Consider the following 26106-nt stretch of genomic DNA (forward strand, 5'->3'; position numbering starts at 1 on the left):
TCACTGTAAGATATCAGGATTGTTGTTTTCGGCATCCTTCTGTCTCAAGAGACAATGGAGTGCACATTCTCTAAGGGGGGCGCTGCCTGGGCAGCACATGTGGGGATCCTGGGCTGCCCAGACAACAAGAACCCCCTCTCCGCTTCGCTGATGTGGTCCAAAGGAAAGCAGAGCAATACATTTGGCACCAGCTTGGCTGCAGGACTTGCCGGAAGGAGGCATAAAACAGTATGCCATCCAACCATCTTAGGGACTCTGCTCCTAATTTGTGTAGGGTTTACTCCTTAGCCTTTTCTTCTTCCCAAGATGTCCTGCAAGGAAACAGGGACAGATTTTCCTCAGGGTTTTATCCCGAAGCCTTACACACAAATGAGTACAGCTGCAATCCAGTCGAGGTTTAGGACCAGAGTTTTCCTTCTCCTAGAGGGGCCACCTAGCAGTTCAAAAGCACGTCAAAGTGCAAGTAGATAAATAGGTACCACTCCGGAGGGAAGGTAAACGGCATTTCCGTGCGCTGCTCTGGTTCGCCAGAAGCGGCTTAGTCATGCTAGCCACATGACCCAGAAGCTGTACGCCGGCTCCCTTGGCCAGTAAAGCAAGATGAGCGCCGCAACCCCAGAGTCGACCATGACTGGACCTAATGGTCAGGGGTCCCTTTACCTTTTAGATGGACCACCTTGCCAGGTTGATGAGCCCCAACTGCCCCTCACTTCCCTCTACAGCATGTGCAGAAAGCTCCTTCTTGACCGCTATCAGTTAAAGCAATTTACAATCAGTCTAATGGGGTGTGCAGTTGCGTAGCGTGGGTTGTCAGCACCCGGGGCAAGGCAAGTAATCTGCGCCCCCTAACCCGTGGATTTGCGCCCCCTAACCCTAACCCCCAGATGTTGCGCCCGGTGCAGCCGGCCCCCCCTGCACCCCCCACGCTACGCCACTGGGGGTGTGTCCTAAACTGTATATAAATATATCTCAGGTGCCAACGGGCAGGAGAAAGAGGTGGGTCTTCAGCATACCTGTCCATCCAGTTTCAGCATGCAGCCAGTGGCCAATGGTGGAACCAGACAGAGGGGCAGGCATTGCTCTCCTGCCTTCCCAGCACCAAATGTTAGCATGCTAGGCATAAGGTGGGCAAGGCAATGGAGCCTGTCCAATGCTCCTGTTGCTGTACTTTGCTCCTGGCGCCTCTTAGGTATGATGGGAAGGCAGGTGAGCAAGGCTGAGCTACCTGTGCCACCCCACCAACTGCTTCTACACAGACTTTATTCCTGCAGAGCTCCATAAGGCTCATTGTTTTAAGAGGCTCCTATCCCATGTGCCATGGGACGCAGGTGGCGCTGTGGGTTAAACCACAGAGCCTAGGACTTGCTTTTTTAAAAAATAATAATAATAATTTTTATTAAAGTTTCGACAAATTTTATAATGACACGCAAAACAACACAGCACAACAACAAACAATGAACAATAAAAAACACTAAAATCAAACAAAATTATATAAGTTCAATTCTTAGTTTCATACAACTTACTTTCTGGACTTCCTCACATCTCCCTTTTCTGTTTTCAAATTTCCAATTTAGTTTCAGCAGTTTTTTCCTCTATTTTAACTAATTTGGTGTGTCTTACTTTCTTTTAAGTTAACCATTCCTACTGCTATCCACTTATCTTCTAATCTCCCATCATCAGGTTAATTTAGGTGTGTTTCTTTTACTTGTTACTCATAAAAACATCTTTGCACATTCCTTTCAGCTTTGTCACTAATGCCACATTGTCTCACTATCCTGCATCACTTTAACATTCATATAGTTTACAATGTTTTTGCAGATAATCTTTAAATTTCTTCCATTCTCCTTCTGTTTGTTCTTCTCCCATGTCTCGGATTCTGCCAGTCATTTTTGCCAATTCCATATAGTCTATCAATTGCATCTGCCATTCTTCCAAGGTGGGCAAATCTTGTGTCTTCCAATACTTTGCGATGAGTATTCTTGCTGCTGTTGTTGCGTACATAAAATAGGTTCTATCCTTCTTTAACACCTTCTGACCGACAATGCCCAACAGGAAGGCCTCTGGTTTCTTAAGGAAGGTATACCTAAATACCTTTTTCAGCTCATTATAGATCATTTCCCAGAACGCCTTTACCCTTGGGCACGTCCACCAGAGGTGAAAGAATGTCCCCTCAGTTTCCTTGCATTTCCAACACTTATTATCAGGCAAATGATATATCTTTGCAAGCTTGACTGGTGTCATGTACCACCTGTAAATCATTTTCATAATATTTTCTTTCAAGGCATTACATGCCGTAAATTTGGGGCACAATATTCATATTTCAGATTGGGAAAGGTTATGGAAAACGGATTTGAAATTTGTGGCATGTTGTACGCTGAAAGAAAAGTTGTACTGCTGGTATTTAACTCCTAGTAAACTAGCAAAATAAAAAAGGGACACGGGTGGCGCTGTGGTCTAAACCACAGAGCCTAGGACTTGCTGATCAGAAGGTCGGCGGTTCGAATCCCTGTGACAGGGTGAGCTCCCGTTGCTCGGTCCCTGCGCCTGCCAACCTACCAGTTCAAAAGCACCTCAAAATGCAAGTAGATAAATAAGTACCACTCCAGCAGAAACGTAAACGGTGTTTCCATTCACTGCTCTGGTTCGCCAGAAGTGGCTTAGTCATGCTGGCCACATGACCTGGAAGCTGTACGCCGGCTCCCTCGGCCAATAAAGCGAGATGAGCGCTGCAACCCCAGAGTCGGTCACGACTGGATCTAATGGTCAGGGGTCCCTTTACCTTTATATCACAAATGGAGATGCAGGTGACGCTGTGGTCTAAACCACTGAGCCTCTTGTGCTTGCAGATCAGAAGGTCGGTGGTTTGAATCCCTGCGATGGAGTGAGCTCCTGTTGCTCTGTCCCAGCTCCTGCCAACCTAGTAGTTCGAAAGCACACTAGTGCAAGTAGATAAAAAGGTACCGCTGAAGCGGAAAGGTAACCGTGCGCTCTGGCTTCCGTCACGGTGTCCTGTTGTGCCATAAGTGGTTTAGTCCTGCTAGCCACATGACCCGGAAAGCTGTTTGTGGGCAAACACCGGCTCCTTCAGCCTGAAAGCGAGATGAGCACTGCAACCCCATAGTCGCCCTTGTCTGGACTCAACCTTTACCTATACAGTGGTACCTCAGGTTAAGAACTTAATTCGTTCTGGAGGTTCGTTCTTAGCCTGAAACTGTTCTGAACCTGAGGTACCACTTTAGTTAATGGGGCCTCCCGCTGCCGCCACACCACCGTGGCACAGTTTCTGTTCTCATCCTGAAGCAAGGTTCTTAACCTGAGGTACTATTTCTGGGTTAGCGGAGTCTGTAACCTGAAGCATCTGTAACCTGAAGCGTCTGTAAACCAAGGTACCACTGTATCACAATATTGAAAAGCAGACATCACCCAGCACATAAGGGAGTTGTCCTTGAACGTAGGCACTCATCCTGGTGAGTAGAGGCCCCTGGGAACAATATCCTTGATGCAAGATCGCTGCTGCCCTTTCATATATGTGTGTGAAAGGACAGATAAGAAGCGTTTCGCAATTGCTCTTGAGTTTGTTCCCAGCAAATGTGGGGCGGCAGATTGGGCCACCGCTTTGCAGAGGCAAGAGAAACTCTCAGGCTTACTGTACAAGGGAGTGGCAGGGAAGGTCAGGGAACTGGGGCATTTAAGTACCGTATTTTTCGCTCTATAAGACGCACCAGACCACAAGACGCACCTAGTTTTTGGAGGAGGAAAATAAGAAAAAAAAAAATTCTGAATCTCAGAAGCCAGAACAGCAAGAGGGATCGCTACGCAGTGAAAGCAGCAATCCCTCTTGCTGTTCTGGCTTCTGTGATAGCTGCGCAGCCTGCATTTGCTCCAGTGTGGTGTAGTGGTTAAGAGCGGTAGTCTCGTAATCTGGGGGACCGGGTTCGCGTCTCCGCTCCTCCACATGCAGCTGCTGGGTGACCTTGGGCCAGTCACACTTCTGTGAAGTCTCTCAGCCCCACTCACCTCACAGAGTGTTTGTTGTGGGGGAGGAAGGGAAAGGAGAATGTTAGCCGCTTTGAGACTCCTTAAAGGGAGTGAAAGGCGGGATATCAAATCCAAACTCTTCTTCTTCTTCATAAGACGCACACACATTTCCCCTTACTTTTTAGGAGGGAAAAAGGGAGTCTTATAGAGCAAAAAATACGGTACTTATTCTCACAGTCGGTGGGGGTAGGGGAAGAGGGTGGAGGTGAGTTTCAAGCACTTTAAGCTTCTTTTTCAAGAGAAGGAAAGCAATCTGCAGAAGCGAAAGAGTCTGCACCTGTAAAATAAAAAACAATAACTTTAAAAGTCTACATAAATTGGGGGCGGGGATTGCCACTGGACCTCCGGTGCTGACCTCAGCATTCAAAGATAGCAGCAGCCAGCTTGTTCTTTGGATGTTTATCAACACCGTTTCCAGAGGATGTTTCCAGCTTGGTTAATTATAGGCGTGTTAAAGTTTCCACCTTTTTCTGGAAATAGCAACCCTCCAAGAACGAATCAGGCTCCAACATTCCGCGGCCACTGAGCATGCCCATAATTTTGGGTGATGCTGTTTTGGTGCTCCAACATAAAGCCACTCCAACATAAAATGACATGTGTGGATGCACTGAAGCCCATTGCATGGGCCGGTGTGTGTGTGTTTTAGATACATGATGGCATTTTGCTGGGTGCCATCTATCACACCAAAGCACAGCCAAGCTATTTTGTTTCCATTGTCCCAAAGGGGATTATCGATTTGTTTTTGTTCTTATTTTTGTTATGTATTTTGTGTTTTTTATATTTGTATTTTTATGTTGTGAATCTCCCTGAGGCGGTATAGAAATTTAATAAATAAGAACATAAGAAAAACATTTTTCAAAAAAAAAGCTGCTTTGTGCAAAACTGTTCTTGCACAAAACACCTGTATTAAAAATAAAAATAATAAAATTTGCCCTTGCAGGTACAGGATAGGGAAAGGGGAAAAACAACAACTCTGCATCCAAATTCCTCAGGAATTAGACAGGGAGTTCAGGCACCCCAAAAGCTTGTGTCAGATGTGGTATTTTTCCAGAAAAAGAGGTGTCGCAACTCACCACGAACACCTCCCTTGTTCTCTTATAATGGCAATGGCGCTCACCTGAGAGGGGCCGGAACTGAGTTCCAGTGAGTTCCAACTAAAAAAAAGCTCTCCATGACATTATTATGGGATGTAACCAGCTTACAGGCCCCCTCCCCCCCCCACAAAAAAACACCCACACATCCACAAGTGGCTTTTTAATATCGAGCCATTCGCAAAGCTGTCTTCATACTGATGAGAATGAGCTCACTCCAGAAACTTTCTTGTACGGAATATCTTCTCGGATCTATAAATGCTAATTACTACACCACACATACAAACATTCCCTCTCTCACATGTAATTATACTAAATTGTGAAACAAACAATGGTGTCCTTCCCACACAAGTCATTTGGTGCAAAGGATGAGACGGCCGCAGGCTAGGCGGTGACAGGGCACTAGCAAAAGTCTTCAGACTAACTCTAGAAGCTTGGCTAGTCCATTCCCATCATCAGATTTGGAGCCCACCTTGGAATCATGCCAACGATGGTCTTTGGATTTCCTTCCAGGATTGTTGTGGATGGCAAGGACAGTTTCCATCCCTTTTCTTTCCGCTTTTCCAACCCCATGTCAGAACCATCATGCAGGAGGCCGAAATCCGGATTTTGGTGGGGCTGTGGGTTAAACCACAGAGCCTAGGACTTGCTGATCAGAAGGTCAGCGGTTCGAATCCCCGCGACGGGGTGAGTTCCCGTTGCTCGGTCCCTGCTCCTGCCAACCTAGCAGTTCAAAAGCACGTCAAAGTGCAAGTAGATAAATAGGTACCGCTCTGGCGGGAAGGTAAAGGCGTTTCCGTGCGCTGCTCTGGTTCGCCAGAAGCGGCTGTACGCCGCTGTTCGCTGTACACTGTGGAAGCTATACGCCAATAAAGCGAGATGAGCGCCGCAACCCCAGAGTCGGACACGACTGGACCTAATGGTCAGGGGTCCCTTTACCTTTACCTAAGAGGGAGAAGCCATGCTTGGAAGGATAAGCAAATCAGTCTCTTAAGCTTAAGCCAAGAAATAGTATTCTCTATGAAATTGAATATCAATATACGTATCAAGGCTTTGAGAGTAGACCACTGAAGAAGCCCAGAAAACTACCTTGGGAGTGTGCTACCTGCAAGCCCCAGTAAAAACAAACAGCAGCCTCTTGATTACTTGGACTGCCAGGGCGAAACAGGTGCAAAACGCAGGCACCCTGTCGTCTACAACTTCATTAACATCCATCTACAACTTCACTAGGATCTCTCGGTATTGTGAACAACACCAAACTTACCTTTTGTTGGTACCTTCATGAACTTAAAGGGCCAGTCTTGACAGACTCTAGGGTTGTGCGCTCATCTCACTCTATAATCCGGGAGCCAGCGCTGTCCGCAGACACTTCCGGGTCACGTGGCCAGCGTGACAAGCTGCATCTGGCGAGCCAGCGCAGCACACGGAACGCCGTTTACCTTCCCGCTGGTAAGCGGTCCCTATTTATCTACTTGCACCCGGGGGTGCTTTCAAACTGCTAGGTTGGCAGGCGCTGGGACTGAACGACGGGAGCGCACCCCACCGCGGGGATTCGAACCGCCGACCATGCGATCGGCAAGCCCTAGGCGCTGAGGTTTTACCCATAGCACCACCCGCGTCCCATTTCATGAACTTATCCTATCTTTAAAAGACAACTGAAGGCAGCCCTGTTTAGGGAAGTTTTTAATATTTAATGCTGTATTGTTTTTAATACTTGATTGGGAGCCGCCCAAAGTGGCTGGGGAAACTCGGTCTGATGGGCGGGGTATAATTATTATTATTATTATTATTATTATTATTATTATTATTAACTAAAAATATTTAAAAAACCAAAAGACTGAATTAAGCACTTGAAAAATCAATTGAAATCAGATATTATAAGTTCATCTTAGGCTGGGCAGTTCGCGAGTCTCTGTGGCTTTGCATAAGGTTTTGTATTTTTCTCAGAAGATTGACAAAGAACGTATAATCACTTTGGTAATTATTGTGTGTATATTAGCCGCCAACGTGTTGCAGGAGTCATACTACTTCTATCAGCAACACAGGTTGTGTTTTTCTAGCATGCTTGGAAACCAGGGCTAGCTCAAGGCATATTTCTGGGGGCAGAGCAATCACGAGTTGTGTCGTCTTCTCCTTCCCTTCAACCTTCAGTTCGGAACCATACCAAAGTGCGACATTTCAGAATCTACAAAGACCCTGGAGGGAGTTTTTACTTGGAAAAGGGACACATGTTTCCAAATCTGGAGCAGCTCCTTGCCTACTACACAGCCAACTGGAATGTCATACATAGTCCCTTGCTTCATCCCTGCATCCAAAAGGTTAGTATAGGGGTATGTTTTCCTGTATCATCACTCATTTCCTTCCGATCTCATGCATTACTTCTGTCTTCCGCTTGTCTTCTATATTACTTTTGTCCTCCTCTTATGCATTACTTCTGTTTTCTGCTTGTCTTCTATATTACTTTTGTCCTCCTCTTATGCATTCAGTATCTCCATGTAAGCCTTCCCTGGCTTGGTGCTCTCCAGATGTTTTTGACTGGAACTCCCATCAGTTCTGGCTAGCATGGGACTGCTCTATGTCTGTACACTCTGGAAACCAAACACGACTCTCTCCATTACATCTGATTGTCCCTCCCTCCATCTATTCATTTTTATTTGCGGTTCAGCCTGCACAATTGCAAATTCACATGCCACATCTTTGAAATTTGGGGGGGTTTTGGGGATAGGAACGCTGACACCCATAACCCAATGCATATTTTTCTGTGACTGAATTCTGTAGCCAAGCGTCGAGTCTCCATGGCCATATTGGAAGTGGAAGTCTGAATTGTGACGCTTGTGGGTTTCATGCACACACACATAGTTTCAAAATTTATTATTGTTATTATTAAGTTCAGATTACATCGCAGGAGGAGGGATTTCTAATTGACGCAAAATTACAATTCAGCAATGAGAAATGTTGCCCTTGTACCTTTCCCCCGTATAAGATGGGATCCTCCTCCAGATTTTGCTGCCTTAGAAACATCGCCCAGTTAGACACTTCTGAAGTTTCCTGGGAGGGGCTGAAAGATCAGGCTAAAAAAAGAGGGCTGGCGCCCTGCCTGCCTTCACATTCACCTACCCAGTTTCCTTCCTATAGATTCCACACCTCCTAGTCACCTGCGCACACTTGCCAAATTTTCCTGGCCTCAAGCCAGGCCCCACCTAGAAACCTCAGCCTGTCTCCTTAATTCATACCTCCCACCATCTTTTCCTGCCTCTGATCAAGCAACACAAAACAGCAGGGTTGGGTTTGTCTGTCCGTCTGGTTTTTTCTCTCTCTTTAGTTCTTGTCATCCAGATTTTCTTTTCAAAATTTCTTTATATCATTTCCCTGTTTACAGTTACATTTCTTTCCCAGGAGTTTGGATGCTAACCAGAACCAAGCCCTTCAAACCAAACAGCCTGATCTTGTGCAGAGTTAGAAATACTTAATCCAGGGTCTCCAACATGGTGCCCGTGGGCACAATGGCACCCTTAAGTTATTCCCGTAGTGCTCATAAAACACCTGAGCCCTCTTCTCAATGTCCCTGTCTGTCTGTCCCGGTCATGGAGCTGGTTACCTTCTTCTCCCTTGAAAAGTAGCGTATTTTTCGCTCTATAAGATGCACTTTTACCCTCCTAAAAACTAAGGGGAAATGTGTGTGCGTCTTACGGGGCGAATGCAGGCTGCGCAGCTATCCCAGAAGCCAGAACAGCAAGAGGGATCGCTGTGCAGCGCTCCCTCTTGCTGTTCTAGCTTCTGGATTAGCCCCTCAGTCCCTTCCCTCACCTCCCAGGAAAGCCCCCAAGAAGAAGAAGAAGAAGAAGAAGAAGAAGAAGAAGAGGAGGAGGAGGAGTAGTTTGGATTTGATATCCCGCTTTATCACTACCCGAAGGAGTCTCAAAGTGGCTAGCATTCTCCTTTCCCTTCCTCCCCCACAACAAACACTCTGTGAGGTGAGTGGGGCTGAGAGACTTCAGAGAAGTGTGACTGGCCCAAGGTCACCCAGCAGCTGCATGTGGAGGAGCAGAGACGCGAACCCGGTTCCCCAGATTACGAGTCTACTGCTCTTAACCACTACACCACTACACTACACCACACTGGCTCTCAGTGACGGGCTGCCCTTCTCCCTCCTCGGGGAAAAGCCTGCAAGCGCCGCACACACGCTCCATGCGGCTTGTGAAAGGGAGCACTGAGCAGAGCCTGGGATGCATACAGGCTCTGCTCAGAACTCCCTTTAAAGAATATTTTTTTTCCTTGCATTCCCCCTCTAAAAACTAGGTGCGTCTTATGGTCAGGTGTGTGTCTTATGGAGCGAAAAATACGGTACATAGAGCTGAAGGAGGAAATGGCAAGAATGACACTCTTCCTCTCTTCCTCCTTCTGCTCTATGTTCTTTTCAAGGCTCATATTAATTGTAATGGATCAGACATTTACTCATATCCTCTGGGAGAACACAGAGTGTGTTGGCACGCTTCCTTTCTGTCCGCCTCTCAGCGGGACTGATCCGCCGGAGGGAGAGAGAATTGAGGGGGTGATACCCATGGTGCCTTTGGACCTAAAACCACTGTTGACCCCTGACTCAAGTCTATTGAAATCACCTGAGATCATCTAACTCCACAAAGATCAGAGTCCACCTTCTTGTACTGGCGGAGACAATTTTGCATGGGGGTTTTATTCCTGACCCCTGCGCGCATCCGTAGAGCACACATAATCCTGCTCTGCCCAGTTGCGCCCTGTCCCAACCCCCCATTCTGCCCCATTCTGCCCTCTTCCAGATCCAAAACGACCCATGTATCGGGGGTCGTGCATCAACTGGACGCATGCAAAATGGTCACTGAATGTACTGCATTTCGGATTTTCTTGGTTAAAAGTGAGAATGCAATTCCCCACGTACAATTCCAAGTTGCAAATCTGCATTCTGTATTATATGGCTCAAGAACCATATAATTTCCTGTGGTGTGTGACCTGTCAATCACCTTATCCACAGAATCATAGAGTTGGGACCCACAAGGCCATTCCTTCAATGTAGGAAGGCATCACAGCTAATAAATCCCTAAGATGGCCATCCTACCTTTGTTTTTAAAAAACCCTGATGAAGAGCCCACCAGCCTTCAGGCAGGCCCTGGGCAGGTTTACTGTTTCAGTGTAGTTGGAGATTTATTCCACGTGTCTGCAGTCATGGGATTGTGGTCTATCACATGCCAGTGTATGTTTTCATTCCACAGTGTGGGAAGTGATGGAGACAGGATGTTTTGGTATTACAGTGGTACCTCTGGTTGCGAACGGGATCCGTTCCGGAGGCCCGTTCGCAACATGAGAAGAACGCAACCCGCGTCTGTGCATGCACGGGTCACGATTCACCGCTTCTGTGCATGCACATGACATCATTTTGCACGTCTGCACATGCACAATCAGCGAAACCCGGAAGTAACCCTTTCCGGTACTTCCGGGTCGCCGCAGGACGCAACCTGAAAACGCTCAATGTGAAGCAAACATAACATGAGATATGACTGTACTGTGTTCCGTGAAGTGGAACTATTGTCCTTTGTTCTTTCTCTCTTTGCTGTCTGATGAGAAAGAGGAAGGAGCTAAAGCAGAGGGCTCTGAGTGTATTATATGTAAATAAACGTAGATTAGCCAAAATGCTGTGCTACTGAGTTCTGTTACGCAAAATATGAATACTCTGCGGATCCCTAAGTGTGCTAGTGCTTTTTGGCATCAGTCGCTATGATGTTCGGGCAGAAGAAAGCTTTTGAAGCTCCCGAATGATCGACCAGGAGGAGGAGAACATGCCAGGTGAGCATGCATCTCCAGGGTCCTACACGAGAGTAGGACGCTCCTGACAAGTATTCCCCCCCCCCATGTGCCTGCCCTTTTTCAGAGGCCTACTGAGACAGACCAATGGGAACGTCCCCGCTCAGAGTTCCAGCTCTGGAGGAAGATGGGCGAAGGATGCTTCGGAGAGGTGTGGGAAGGAACGTGGAAGAACACAGTGCCGGTGGCCATCAAAATCATGAAGCAAGGTTTGTGGGGTGCAGAACATGTCATTGGTTGCGGAATCCTTCTTTCAGGGATGGGCTGTAGCTGAGGGGTACAGCAGAAGGTTCCTGGCTCAACCTTCAGCATTGTCAGGTAAGGCTGAGGACATCCCATCATCTCTGGCCATTGCTCACACCGGCTGGGGCTCATGGGAATGGGAGTCCAACACAGGCTGTGGACACACCAGTGCCGGATTTACATATAAGCTAAATAAGGTATAGGTTAGGGCCCCACTCTCTTGGGGGCCTCAAAAAAATTAAAGGAGAAAAAACTGGATGTACATTTCCAAAATATAAGATAATAAAAATAAAAATAAAACCTACATACAGTGGTACCTTGGGTTAAGTACTTAATTTGTTCCGGATGTCCGTTCTTAACCTGAAACTCTTCTTAACCTGAAGCACCACTTTAGCTAATGGGGCCTCCTGCTGCCGCCGTGCCGCCAGAGACCGATTTCTGTTCTTATCCTGAAGCAATGTTCTTAACCTGAAGCACTATTTCTGGGTTAGCAGAGTGTGTAACCTGAAGCGTATGTAACCCGAGGTACCACTGTACAGCAACAGTGTTTCGTGTTGTGGGCCCTCCCTAAAAATATCACTGGTTTGCTCATTTCTATATATAGGGTGCCTACATTCTGCATGGACTGGTTGCACGGCAACATGTGCAAATCGCTTTAGATACCTATTACCATATAGCATATATTCAACACAAAAAACAGTGGCAATTTGTTGTTGACAAAGGGCAGCTGGATATATAAAGGGCCCCATTACCTTCAGTAGCTTAGGGCCTCATCAAACCTAAACCCAGCCCTGGGACACACCATACGTGTAAAGCACACATCCCCACAAAGATTCCCAAGAACTGAAGTTTGTGAAGGGTGCTGGGAATTATAGCTCTGTGAGGGGTAAGCGACTTTCCTGGAGGACCCCACCCATAGAATTTCCTTGAGAAACTCTACATCCCTGCAGCGTTTTGGTCTTTCTTCCACAGCTGACATGAGGGATGATTTTGCCAAAGAGATTCAAAACTTGAAATGTCTGAAACACACAAGGCTCATCAAACTCCTGGCCATCTGCTCTGTAGGAGAACCTGTCTACATTGTCACCGAGTTGATGAGGAAGGGAAACCTTCATAGCTACCTCAACAGTGAGTATCGCTCCGGCAGTTGCCCTGAACTTGATTCCCTATCAAAGTGCTGGGATGTCAGAGAATCCCAGCAAACGAAATGGAAACGAGAGCTAAAATTCCTGGTATTCACTTCCTCGCCCCATGTCCAGAATGAAAATTAATCCAGCAAATACAACCATATTGCATTTGTTGTTGCCACAAATGGTAAGGTAAAGGTAAAGGGACCCCTGACCATTAGGTCCAGTCCCGCACGACTCTGGGGTTGTGGTGCTCATCTCGCTTTACTGGCCGAGGGAGCCGGCATACAGCTTCCGGGTCATGTGGTCAGCATGACTAAGCCGCTTCTGGCGAACCAGAGCAGTGCACGGAAACGCCGTTTACTTTCCCGCCGGAGTGGTACCTATTTATCTACTTGCACTTTGACGTGCTTTCAAACTGCTAGGTTGGCAGGAGCAGGGACCGAGCAACGGGAGCTCACCCCATCGCGGGGATTTGAAACGCCGACCTTCTAATCGGCAAGCCCTAGGCTCTGTGGTTTAACCTACAGCGCCACCCTCGTCCCTGCCACAAATGGTACATAACCCATTACATCTTTCCCATTTACAACGCGTTTCTTTTGCGCTGAAACAAACGGGGCACAACAGCACGACAACATAGCTTACATAGCCTGCAGAAGTTACGTAATTTGTTGCATAAATTACACAAGTTTTGCTGCAGTGAACAACAAGATGAAGAGTGGTTGGGCAAAAGGCGAACTGCAGCAGAACGGAAACAGAGCTGCGTGATATAGGTACAGGGAAATATGGGAGGTGCTTAGGATTGCCATACATCTAAAATTCCCCAGACATAACTGGTATTTGGGCCTCAGAAACAGTATCCAGGCAGAAATCGCTGGAAGTGTAAATTTTGGCGAATTTCATTTAAAATAGCTCAAAAACTCTCTATCTTTTGGATTTTGCGATAGCAGGAGTCATTATGTTGACTTCTGCTGGAGGCAAGTTAGCTAAATCTGGCCCTTAGTTTTAAGTTGCATTCATAGGCAAATTCTTGCCTATGTACTTTATTATTTCCATTTTCATTGTCCTTTCTGTTAGAATCATTCGCATTTTGGTCACGCTGTGGGGCCTCTGAAACCTGACTTAGCTTAGGCACTCAGCATGCCTTCGCCTGTCCCTGCCAGATGACTTATTTGTGACTTCGTTGGGCCACACAGCCCTCATCCTCTGAGCCACATTTTGACAAGGCGAAAAAAAGAGCCCAAACATGCTCATAGCTGACCAGTTAGGCCCCACCCACAACACATGCGCCCCTCCCCAAATCATGCTTAAAGCAAAGCCTGTCTAATAGATACTTTAAAAGATGTGTGCATCAGGACCCTGAAGTCTATCCCTAAAATAAAAGTAGCTCTGAAGAGAATTTTGTGGGTGCAAAACAGATATGCGCACCATTGCAAGTCACAGTGCTTCAACAACCCACACCACTGTTGTAAACAAAAATCTGCCCTTTTTTCCCTTATGGGCTTTCCAAGAGCCCACATAGAGTCCTTACATAGGTTCCCTATTGGTAGGAGAAAATAACAGAGGCCAAGCAGAGAATATTGAGAAGCAAAGCAGCTACTAAGCCTGATTTTTATTGATCTGTTGCAACAGGGTCCTCACTCACCACATGCAGGAGGGAGAAGGAACCCAGAACAACGGCGCGCAAGGCCTTATATAGACATTTAAAATTCCCTGCCCTGGAGCTCAAGACCACCCCCAGAAACATCATACATACATCACAGAAGGGGTGTAGCTCAAGACCACCACCCCAGATACATCATACCTACATCACTGAAAAGGCGGTCAACAGCAGAAATCTGAGTGCTTTGTTTACCTCCTGTCTGCCAGGTTACCTGTTTAATGGTCACTTGATTGGGGAGCCTGGCCAGTCTTTTGTAATGATAAATACTTAGTTCCTGAGCCAGGTCACAGGCTCACACCCTATTCATATCTTAAATGTGCCCTTAAGACAGGATTTGTGAAGGAAAAGACAATGGGGAGGCTTTTCCATTTTCCTTTGACCTTGCAGACAAAACATTTGGTCCCTTTGGGAATCAAAAATGGTTTCAGGTCGGTCTTCCTGTGCTGATCTATGTATGTGCTTGGTTGGTACACTTGTGAACATTTAACGTGTATCTAAGACCTCAAAATTCCTATCACACCACGTTCCACATCAATCAATGGGTGCGTTGTGAAGTGAGCACACCTTGAGAAATCATTTTAGCTGCCACCTACGTCTAAGTAGAAGGATTGCACATTGCAACAAATGTTCGAGCAATGAGGAAGCCTATTTGGCTCTCTGGAATGTCTATGTGCATGTGTGTATAAGCATTACATGCGCAGGCCTTTATTTTCTCTCCTGGCCCACAATGCATCACCTTTCAAAAGCACCCAGTTCCAGCTCCCAGCGCTTTGTTGCGCAACGTTTATAACTCACGGGTTCGCTAGAGAAAATTGATGCTTAGGACGAGCACAACACCCCCAAAATCTCCTCCCTCCTGGGCAACCAGGATGTTTCAATTTGTCTGTACAGATCTCGTGAAAGGGCACCTCCCCTCTCAGCACCCAGGTGGCAACCACAACAAAAGAACACCCCTGTGGTGCAAATATTCTCTCTCGCCTTTTCCTCCCAGCTGAGAAAGGTTTGGCCCAGGAAGCCGGTTGAACAGCTTGCAAAGTAGGGCGTTCGTTCGCGAAAGACAATCTGCGGTGAATGACTTGACCTCCTTCTCAGTTCTTCTTTGTTACCCAAGGAGGGACAACTCCCAAGGAGAACAGGTCTAGGAGCCCCACTGATGAGGGAGAGCAGTCGCTCTTCTTGGCTAAACGACTCCCCAACACTAGCTTTGTCTAATAACGAACTTCCTTATTGCACCCTGATGTCACCCGGAGGTTGGGGATTAAAATTGCATTGGCTTCTTATTTCACTGTTGTTTTCTAATGAAGCACCCGATCCGCAGAAAATCCGATTCAGCGGTAAAGAGCGGGTTTCTCCGGGGAACAGGGGAGCAAGTGGAAGTGGGGATGAGACTTTACACCATGGGCAGGCAAACTAAGGCCCAGGGGCCGGATCCAGCCCAATCGCCTTCTAAATCCAGCCCATGGACGGTCCAGGAATCGGTGTGTTTTTACATGTGCCCTTTTATTTAAAATGCATCTCTGGGTTATTTGTGGGGCCTGCCTGGTATTTTTACATGAGTAGAATGTGTGCTTTTATTTAAAATGCATCTCTGGGTTATTTGTGGGGCATAGGAATTCGTTCATTTTTTTCACCAAAATCTAGTCCGGCCCCCCACAAGGTCTGAGGGACGGTGGATTGGCCCCCTGCTGAAAACATTTGCTGACCCCTGCTTTACACGCAGCGGGGTTTTAGCCAATGTTAGTCTGACTCAGAGTAAACCCACTGAAATTAATAAGTGTGACTATTTAGGTCCATTAATTTCAATTTGTCTAATCCAAATAAAAGCTTAGTTGGGTTCAACCTAGTGCCAGACTGCTGACAGTCTGATCATCGGCTTGCAACTGCAAAAAAAATTCATGTGGGGCAGAAAACTTTTTTATGGCAAACAAGTGGGACAGGAGAATTCAAGGCTGTGTGGAGTCCATGCAATTGTCTTTTTTTTTTTTTTTTTTTGTTCCTGGTTATTTCTTACCTGCCCTTCGCCCTAAAGTCAGGTTATGTAAACTGAAATTGAAATTGCAAAATAATGAGTAATCAACAAACCACAAAACAACCACAATGGAAGCAAAAAAATGATGCATTTTGATAACACCATTCACAGGGAGGAGAACTGCAAATTAGCACTTTAATCTGGGGCCTTTTAGGAGTGGGATGTTTTTTAATGTATTTCTTTATTTCTCTTGCCTTTAATGTATCCATATAGGGAGTTATTGTCTGTCTGTCTGGTTGGTTGGTTGTAAGTTGCATTGGGTTGCCCTGGGCAAGATAAAGCAACTCACAAATTAAATCAATAAATAAGCTGCAAAGACTCAGCCCAGATAGACCTTAATGGGGAAGGAGTTCCACAGTTCGGGCGCCACCGCAGAGAAGTCTCAATCACAAACCACTGCACACCAGACCTCTGAGGGTGCCAGCATCAAGGCCTTCTCCACTCGTCTCAATAGCAAAGAAGCCAGTACCCTGAGAAATTGCAGGGTGTGGTTTTTTTACACAACCTGGAATGAGAATTTCATCTATGCCTAATACCCTTTAGGGCTCCCATACGTCCGGACATTTTCCCAGACGTTAATGGGATTTCATAGGCAGAATAGACAATTGAAAGATCACAGTTTCTTTGTGTATTTGTTTTTTTTATTATTATTAAAAAAAAAAGCTTTCAGGATGTCCTGAAATATGTCAACATGGTAAGACAAAGGCCTGAGGCAGAGCAGTGACTAAGCCACAAATCAGGATGTCAACTCCTTGTTTAATTGTGCACCTGCCGAAACCCGAGAATATTCTTTTAAGAAAATTGACTCTATCGAGAATGTATTTGATTCTCCAAAGCATCAGAGCTCAAGCTCCCCGAAGTCTAGAGAGGCTTCAAAGCAGACTATATGGAATTGGCGGAAATGACTGGCAGAATCCGAGACCAGGGAGAGGAGTCGGTGGAAGAAGATTGGAAGAAATTTAAAGACTATCTACAGAAACACTATAAATTTTTTGAATTACAGATAGGTAGCCATGTTGGTCTGCCATAGTCAAAACAAAATAAAAAAATTCCTTCCAGTAGCACCTTAAAGACCAACTAAGTTAGTTCTAGGTATGAGCTTTCGTGTGCATGCACACTTCTTCAGATACACACAATGTGTATTACTGAATGTTAATGATGTTGAAATGAAATGAAGAGGTTTTAGCAATAAGGCAAAGGAATATGTAAAAATGGATTGATTTTAGATGAAAAATTGAAGTTTATAATATGTGAAGATAAGAAATTAAGGATAAATTAAGAGGGTATGGATCTGCTGAACCAATTATTAAATAGAATACAAAAAAGGGAGGTGTGAGGAAGTCAAGAAAATAAGCAAATGAATGCTAAGAATATAGAAAGAGGGATTTAGTTTTTAACTTTTTTTATTTTTCTTTGTTATTTCTATTTTGTATTTTGTGTATTCTTTTGTTTTCTTTTTTCCTATTTTTGTAATTTTTTCTTATGCTGGAAAACTTAATAAATATCTTTATAAAAAAATAATAATAGAGGGGCTTCAAAGCAGATTAGATGAATTTTTGGAGGAAGGGGCTCCCAGTGGGTGCCTACCAACCAGGGTTCTCCCCTTACTGTCAGGCAAGGTTGCAAGGTAGAGGCAAGGTGTCTCTGAATGACACTCGCATGAGATCATTAGCAGAGGGAGGGTTGTTACGCTCAGGTCCTGTTTGCAGGCTTCCCATAGGCATCTCATGGGCCACTGAAAACATGATGAAAAATTTTATGAACATTATGCACACAAGTACAGGTTATGATGAGGGACACAGGTGGTGCTGTGGGTTAAACCACAGAGCCTAGGACTTGCTGATCAGAAGGTCGGCAGTTCGAATCCCCACGACGGGGTGAGCTCCCGTTGCTCAGTCCCTGCTCCTGCTAACCTAGCAGTTCGAAAGCACGTCAAAGTGCAAGTAGATAAATAGGTACCGCTCTGGCGGGAAGGTAAACGGCGTTTCTGTGCGCTGCTCTGGTTCGCCAGAAGCGGCTTAGTCATGCTGTACACCGGCTCCCTTGGCCAGTAAAGCAAGATGAGCACCGCAACCCCAGAGTCGTCTGCGACTGGATCTAACAGTCAGGGGTACCTTTACCTTTACAGGTTATGATCTCCCAAGAAACCCTAAAATAACTCTCTTTTTCATCATTCTGAAGTCATTAATAATGATTTACAACTCATTGCTATGGGGCTAACAACAGCAAAACAGTGCATTGCACAAAAATGGAAAACAATAACCCATAACTCATTGGTTATGGAAAACCTGGCAAACTATCTGAAATATACTCAGAGTCGCAAAGTGATTTCATGCTCTTTATTCAGCTCATAGTGGTGAGGAGGAATGAATGAATGTCCCCTCAAAGTATCTGCTTTATATACATTATTTACACAATGGGCTGCACATGATTGGCTAATTCCAGGATTCTACTGTAGGCCAATCAGGTTGTGGATTCACTTCTATCTGGAGCATGATTGGGTGGTTCCTGCTAACCAATCATACTGCTGCATTGTTCTAGGACCAATCAGACTGCTGCATTCTGAATCCTATTGTTCTAGGACCAATCAGACTGCTGCCTTTTGGAGCCTATTGTTCTAGGACCAATCAGACTGCTGCAGTTTGGATCCTATTCAACTCAGTACATAACACCCCTCCCCTCTAAGTTCCAGTCCTGCCCGGAAGGTCGCATTCATAGTCCTCAAGGTACGCCGGTGGCCTACGTGTGCGTTGCGGCCTGGGGTGTTCCCTGGTCCGGGGTTCAGGTTCTGGCTCGTGTTCCAGGGATGGGGCTGTTTGGTCTGGCGCAACCGGCTCGCTCAGTCGTGGTTCTGGTTCCGGTGTCCTTTCGGCCTCGCGGGTCCTCTCTGTATTTACTGATTCTGCCTCTCCTGCTTGCCCCTGCTGCTCTATGGGCCTCACTGCCCCACTGTTCCCTTGGGACTCCTCTGACCTGTCCTCCTCCTCCTGGTTTTCTCCCGGGAATCGTCGCCGTATCTGGTCGCAGTGGCGGCGCCAGCATTGCCCCCCATCTGTTAGCACCTCGTACGACACGGGGCCCGTGACCCTGGTGACTGTGGCAGGTACCCATGCAGGGCCTGCCCCAAAATTCTTTGCGTACACTGGGTCCTGGGCCTCGAAGGTCCGGGGGTTCCTGCCTTCCCCCACCACTACCTCATCCTGAGCTCTATCGGGGTGAAGGCGGTCCAATCTGATTGCAAGGCGCCGACCCATTAGTAGTTCAGCGGGGCTCCGGCCAGTCGTTGAGCTGGGGGTGCTGTGCTGTGCTAGAAGGAATGTGGCAAGGCGGTACTCCCAATCCCCTTGCGTCATGCGGCGAAGGGTGTCCTTGGTGGTCCGCACCATGCGTTCTGCTTGGCCATTGGTGGCAGGGTGGAATGGCGCCGAACGGATGTGGCGGATGGCGTTCTGCACTGTGAAGGTTTGAAATTCTCCTGATGTAAATGCAGTCCCGTTGTCTGAGACGAGAGTGTCAGGGAGCCCGTGGGTTGCAAACAGCCTGCGTAGTACCCGGATGGCTGCGGACGTAGAAGTGGACGGTACCAGTGCGACTTCCAGCCATTTGGTGTAGGAGTCCACCACTATGAAGAATGTTTTCCCCTGAAAGGGGCCAGCGAAGTCCACATGCAGGCGTGACCATGGTGCTCGGGCGGACTCCCAGGACTGGACTGGGGCCCTTGGGGGATCTGGGCGGGATTCCTGGCAGGCCTGGCAGTGTTTGACCCAGGCCTCTATCTCTCCGTCGATCCCCGGCCACCACACATAACTCCTGGCAAGGGCCTTCATTCTTACTACCCCTGGGTGTGTCTCGTGTAGGGCTGTGAGGACCCTTTTGCGGAGGGGCTGGGGAACAACGACCCTGCTTCCCCATAACAGGCACCCCTTGTGGGCTGACAGTTCATGTTTGCGGGTTGTGTAGCCGGCGAATTCTGGCCCGGGGCTGCGGCTGGGCCATCCCCTCCACACCCAGTCCAGGACCCGGGAGATGACCCTATCTTTCTTGGAATGGTGTGCAACTTCTTGTGCCTGAATGGGGCGGTCAGGAAGCAGCTCCAGGCTCATAACCTCTTGTGCAGGTGCTGGGTCGGGGCCTGTTTCCGGTAGTGGTAGCCTGCTGAGGGCGTCTGCATGGCCCATCGCCTTTCCAGGGCGGTGAATCAGTGCATACTGGTAGCTGGCAAGGAAAATTGACCACCTGAGGACGCGAGGAGACAGCACTTGGGGGGTCTGCTTTTCGGGGGCAAACAAGCCAAGCAACGGCTTGTGGTCAGTCACCACGGTGAAGGGCCGCCCGTACAAGAAATCATGGAATTTTTTTACTCCCTTCACGATTGCCAGACCCTCCTTGTCGATTTGCGAGTAGTTCCGCTCGGTTTCGTTGAGTGTCTGGGAAAAGTATGCTACCGGTACCTCTCTTCCATCCGGGAGTTGGTGTCCCAGGACAGCGCCGATGCCATAGGGCGAGGCGTCGCATGCTAGCACCACCGGCAGCCTCTCGTCGAAGTGTGCCAAGACCGAGTTTGAGACAAGCAAGTCCTTGACTGCCTGGAATGCGGCCTCCTGGCGCTGGCCCCACACCCAAGGGGCCCGCTTGTCCAGGAGTCTGTGTAGGGGCTCCGCTACCGCCGCCTTGTGGGGAAGGAAGGAATGGTAAAAGTTCAATAATCCCAAGAAGGCCTGAAGTTCAGTCTTGTTCTTGGGCGCTGGGGCATCACAAATGGCCCGTACCTTGTCCCCAGTCGGGTGAACCCCTTCTGCATCCACCATAAATCCCAGAAAGTCCACTTGAGGCACTCCTAGTAGACATTTTTCCCGCTTCACCTTGAGACCCGCCATCTGGAAACGGTGCAGAACAGTGCGGAGGCGGTCCTCAAACTCCTCTGGTGTGGGCCCGGCAATCAACACATCATCAAAGAAGGGGGTGACACCAGGAATCCCTTTAAGGAGAGAGTCCATTAGATTCTGGAATATGCCTGGTGCCACGCTGACCCCGAATTGCAGCCGCTTTACCCTGAACGCTCCTCTGTGCGTCACAATCGTCTGTGCCTCTGCTGTGGCCTCATCTACTGGCAGCTGTTGATATGCTTGAGCCAAGTCCAGCTTGCCAAAAATTTTCGACCCAGCCAGGGTGGCAAGGACATGGCTGACCACTGGCACTGGGTATGCATGGGCCATGAGGGCCTTGTTTATGGTACATTTGTAGTCTGCGCAGATGCGGACCGAACCATTAGGCTTGACGGGTGTGACGATTGGGGTTTCCCAGGGGGCATTAGGCACCGGCTCCAGCACTCCTTGCTCCACGAGTCGGTCCAATTCCTCATCTATACGGGGTTTCAGGGCGAATGGGACCCGGCGGGCCTTGAGCCTGACCGGTCGTACTGCGGGGTCAAGCTGTAGAGCAATGGGGGGGCCCGTATACTGTCCCAATTTCCCATCGAAAACCCCCGGAAACTCCTTGCATATGGCGTCCACGTCCACTTGTAAGCTCATGTGGTTCACCCCGGTGATGGCTAGTCCCAGTGGTCCAAACCATGCCAACCCCAGTAAGCTAATGTAGGGGCCCTTGACCACAAGCAAGTCCAGTTGCCGCGTCCGCCCTCGGTATTGCACCCTGAAGGTCCCCACCCCCATTGTGGGGACCTTACGTTTCTGGAAGTCCCGGAGGGTGAATGGGGCCGGCCTGAGTTTGGGACCCCCAGTAGGACACAGTTTCCTTAAGGTCCTTGCCGAGATTATGGATAGAGTTGAACCCGTGTCAAGCTCCATGCGGCATGGGGCCCCCTCTATCTGTACCTCTACATAAATTTTCTCTACGTTGGGGTGGGGCAACTGGTATACCTGGAAGTCTGTGAGCTCCGTCGAGTTGCCTTGGTGCGTTGGGCCCCGGGACCTGGGGCTCTTGGATTGGTCATCTGATGCCTGGCTTCGGGTGGGCCGAGCCCGACACACCCGGGCGATGTGTCCCAATTTTCTGCACTGCCTGCACTCTGCGTTGCGGAAACGGCAGGTCCTCCTCTCGTGACTTTCTCCACAGCTTGCGCAGTTCCCTCCTTCTCGTCGAGGCAGCTGTGGTATGTGGGCTGCTTGAGTGCGCTGCTGTACTCGGTGCACCTCCTCCCTGTCGGATCCCGAGTCGTTGGTGAGGTCTTCGTGGTGGACCCTCGGTTGGGACGGCTGGCTCAGCCGTGCCTCTTGCGTCGACCTCTCAGCAGCTTCTGTTGCCAGGGCCTCCTCCAGAGCGACCTGGAACGTTAGGTTCTTCTTAGCGTAGAGGCGTCGTTGCAGCTTCTCATCCTTCAGGCCACCGACGAGGCGGTCACGAAGCATGTTCTCCAGCTCTGAGAAGTTGCAGAACCGGGCAGCTTGGCGGAGAGAGGTCACAAACCCAGTTATGGTTTCCCCAGGGGCTTGCCGCTTTGCGTAGAAGGCATTTCGACGAGCCACCACTGAGGGCTGTGGCGAAAAGTGCCCCTTCAGCTGTTCCATTATTGTTTTGTATGGAACAGTAGCGACGTCTTCAGGCGCAAGGAGAGCCCGGGCGATTTCAAATGTCTCCTCTCCGCAGACGCTGAAGAATATTGCCCTCTTCTTGGCGTCTTCTTCATCGGTGACCCCTTTGGCTTCTAGGAGGAAGGTGAAACGGGAGGCGTACGCTTCCCAGTCTCCAGATGCTGGGTTGAATGGCGAGAAGCTGCTGTCAGTTGCCATTCTGAGTTCCTTGTGTCCCGGAGCTGAAGCCTGGATACACGGTGCGAGGCAGCGGTGCGGCAGGTGGCGGTGCTGCGGTGCTGTGTGTGGCAGTCAGCTCAGCGGGATCCCATCCTCGTCGCCAGTGAAATATACTCAGAGTCGCAAAGTGATTTCATGCTCTTTATTCAGCTCATAGTGGTGAGGAGGAATGAATGAATGTCCCCTCAAAGTATCTGCTTTATATACATTATTTACACAATGGGCTGCACATGATTGGCTAATTCCAGGATTCTACTGTAGGCCAATCAGGTTGTGGATTCACTTCTATCTGGAGCATGATTGGGTGGTTCCTGCTAACCAATCATACTGCTGCATTGTTCTAGGACCAATCAGACTGCTGCATTCTGAATCCTATTGTTCTAGGACCAATCAGACTGCTGCCTTTTGGAGCCTATTGTTCTAGGACCAATCAGACTGCTGCAGTTTGGATCCTATTCAACTCAGTACATAACACTATCTTAATGATAAAACTTACATATAAGAAAAACACATTACATAAAAATCAAGAAAACAAATTTATTGAGGAATGGGCCTTATTCTTACATTTCTGGAATGACAATGTAAATATATTTTTCCTTTAAAATTTATTCTTGGCACCAGTATTTTTTTTTTCTGGGGGGACACAGGAGTATGCATACCCCTAAACATTTTGTGAATCTTTGTACTTTTGTCCATTTACCGTATTTATTTTCCCATTTACTGTATTTATTTATTTGAACTATAAAATGGTGATTTTCTTGAATCAAAGTGGGAGTACCCCTAAACATTTTTTTTAAAGCACTGCATGGCACTATAGAATTATTTTATTACCCCTTCTCCCCTCCACATGCCTTTTGGCAACAGATTGCAATAATATAATATGAATAAATTTATTTAAAAGAACAAAAAAAACTGTTATGTACTGAAGTTCTCACCCTGGGCCAGCAGGGGGATACTGTAGATAGTTATGCAAATAAGGGATTGAAAGTGACATTCAGTGATTGGATAGTTTTAGAAAATTGTTACAGTTACGTTGTACGGGAGCTCTATATAAGCAGGCTGACTGAACCCTTCAGTTCAGTTCTGTTCTGGCCTGTGAATAAACAAGAGCTGTTTGAAGAATCGCTGTGTCGTCTGATATGTTCACCCACAACAAAAACCAAGGTGCAGAACTAGATGAGACTTTGGCCTCATCCAGCACGACTCTTCTTATGCTCATATGCATGTATTGAAGACAAGGTCTTCAAGACAGCAAAGAGAATGTCACCTGTTTCCTGTTTGCACCAAGTATAAAAAACAGCAAGTGAGGTTTGAACCAGTTTTGGCAATTAGTGGAGGTTAACTCACTCCTTCTGTTTGTTTGTTTGTTTGTAGGTGCAGCAGGGAAGGAACTGACCACACACCACTTTCTCAGCATCTCTTGCCAAGTGGCCGATGGCATGACCTACTTGGAAGAACAACACGTTGTCCACAGAGACTTAGCAGCCAGGAACATTCTGGTGGGAGAAGATCTCGCTTGCAAAATCGCAGACTTTGGTCTTGCCAGGCTCCTCAAGGTTTGTTCAAGGAAGCCTTGGAGACGTGGCTGATTCCTGCCTATCTACCGTATTTTTTGCTCTATAAGACGCACCAGACCACAAGTCGCACCTAGTTTTTGGAGGAGGAAAACAAGGAAAACAATATTCTGAATTCCAGAAGCCAGAACAGCAAGAGGGAGAAAGCAGCAATCCCTCTTGCTGTTCTGGCTTCTGGGATAGCTGTGCAGCCTGCATTCGCTCCATAAGACGCACACACATTTCCCCTTACTTTTTAGGAGGGAAAAAGTGAGTCTTATAGAGCAAAAAATACGGTAACTCCTTTTGCTGAAGGGCTTCGCATGTGCATAGAGGAAAGAATCCACAATGTGCTTTTTTGAAACTTTTCATACTGCAGATGTTCAGGCACGGGGGCAGGAAGAGGTATTGTCCCATTTTTATTGCAGTGATGCAAACAAAATCTGCTCCTTTTCCCTTATGGAGTATCCAAGAGCCCATATAGAGTCCTTAAGTGGGTCCCCTATGGGTAGGAGAAGATAACAGACGCCAATCAGAGAATATCGAGACACAAAGCAGCTAGTAAGCCTGATCTTTATTCAACTGTTGCAACAGGGTCCCCACTCACCACACGCAGGAGGGAGAAGGAACCCAGAACAATGGTGTGCAAGCCCTTATACAGACTTTTGAAGTTGCCCACCCTCTAGCCCAAGACCATCCCCCAAAAACATCATACATACATCACAGAAGGAGGTGGTCACCAACAGAAATCCTGCCTGCTAGGATACCTGACAATGGTCACTGATTGCTCTACCTGGGCAGCCCGGCCATTCTTTTGTGATGGTAAATACTTTAATTCCTGAATCCAGGTCACAGGCTCACCCTATTCATACACAAATATGCCCTTCAGACAGGTAAGCAAAGGACAATCGAGAGACTTTCCCATTTCCTTCAACATCTGAGGTCAATTTGGGAGAGTCAAAATGGCTTCTGGATTGCTCTCCTGTACTATTTCAGACACGTGGTTTACATACTTATGTATATGTTTGCCTTGTAAATTTATGAACATTTAATTTATATATTTGAGACCTTTAATTCTTATAACAGCAGTGTAGGGCCAGTGTGCCCTTCCTGAAAGCAAAAATGTGGTAGCATTGGGGAAACGTCACAGCATAAGTAATAAATGTGTGGACAGTCCAGTATAAATCTACAACTTTTATTGCATCAATGGCATGTTGCAGAATTTGCATGCATACACACACACACACACACACACACACACACGTACATACACACTCATTCTGGAGAGATCCTAAATCTGATGTGTGATATGTTGTTGTTGTTGTTGTTTAGTCGTTTAGTCGTGTCCGACTCATAGAATCATAGAATCATAGAGTTGGAAGAGACCACAAGGGCCATCGAGTCCAACCCCCTGCCAAGCAGGAAACACCATCAGAGCACTCCTGACATATGGTTGTCAAGCCTCTGCTTAAAGACCTCCAAAGAAGGAGACTCCATGGACCAGAGCACACCAGGCACTCCTGTCTTCCATTGCCTCCCACAGTTTGGTCAAACTCATGCTAGTAGCTTCGAGAACACTGTCCAACCATCTCGTCCTCTGTCATCCCCTTCTCCTTGTGCCCTCCATCTTTCCCAACATCAGGGTCTTTTCCAGGGAGTCTTCTCTTCTCATGAGGTGGCCAAAGTATTGGAGCCTCAGCTTCAGGATCTGTCCTTCCAGTGAGCACTCAGGGCTGATTTCCTTCAGAATGGATTGG

The 26106-nt window shown here is 47.5% G+C and overlaps 1 protein-coding gene across 1 annotated transcript in view; it reads left to right on the forward strand.

Annotated features, from left to right (window-relative positions):
* The window catches only part of SRMS (src-related kinase lacking C-terminal regulatory tyrosine and N-terminal myristylation sites), a 48624-nt gene that overhangs the window by 15473 nt on the left and 7045 nt on the right, over positions 1-26106 (forward strand). The window contains exons 3-6 of the mRNA XM_081867849.1: positions 7281-7447; positions 11032-11173; positions 12180-12335; positions 24171-24352. Coding sequence (XP_081723975.1) covers positions 7281-7447; positions 11032-11173; positions 12180-12335; positions 24171-24352 — 647 coding nt within the window. The remainder of the gene's footprint in view (positions 1-7280; positions 7448-11031; positions 11174-12179; positions 12336-24170; positions 24353-26106) is intronic.

This window comes from Podarcis erhardii (assembly GCF_964252035.2).
Source record: "Podarcis erhardii genome assembly, chromosome: 6".
Lineage (NCBI taxonomy): Eukaryota > Metazoa > Chordata > Lepidosauria > Squamata > Lacertidae > Podarcis > Podarcis erhardii.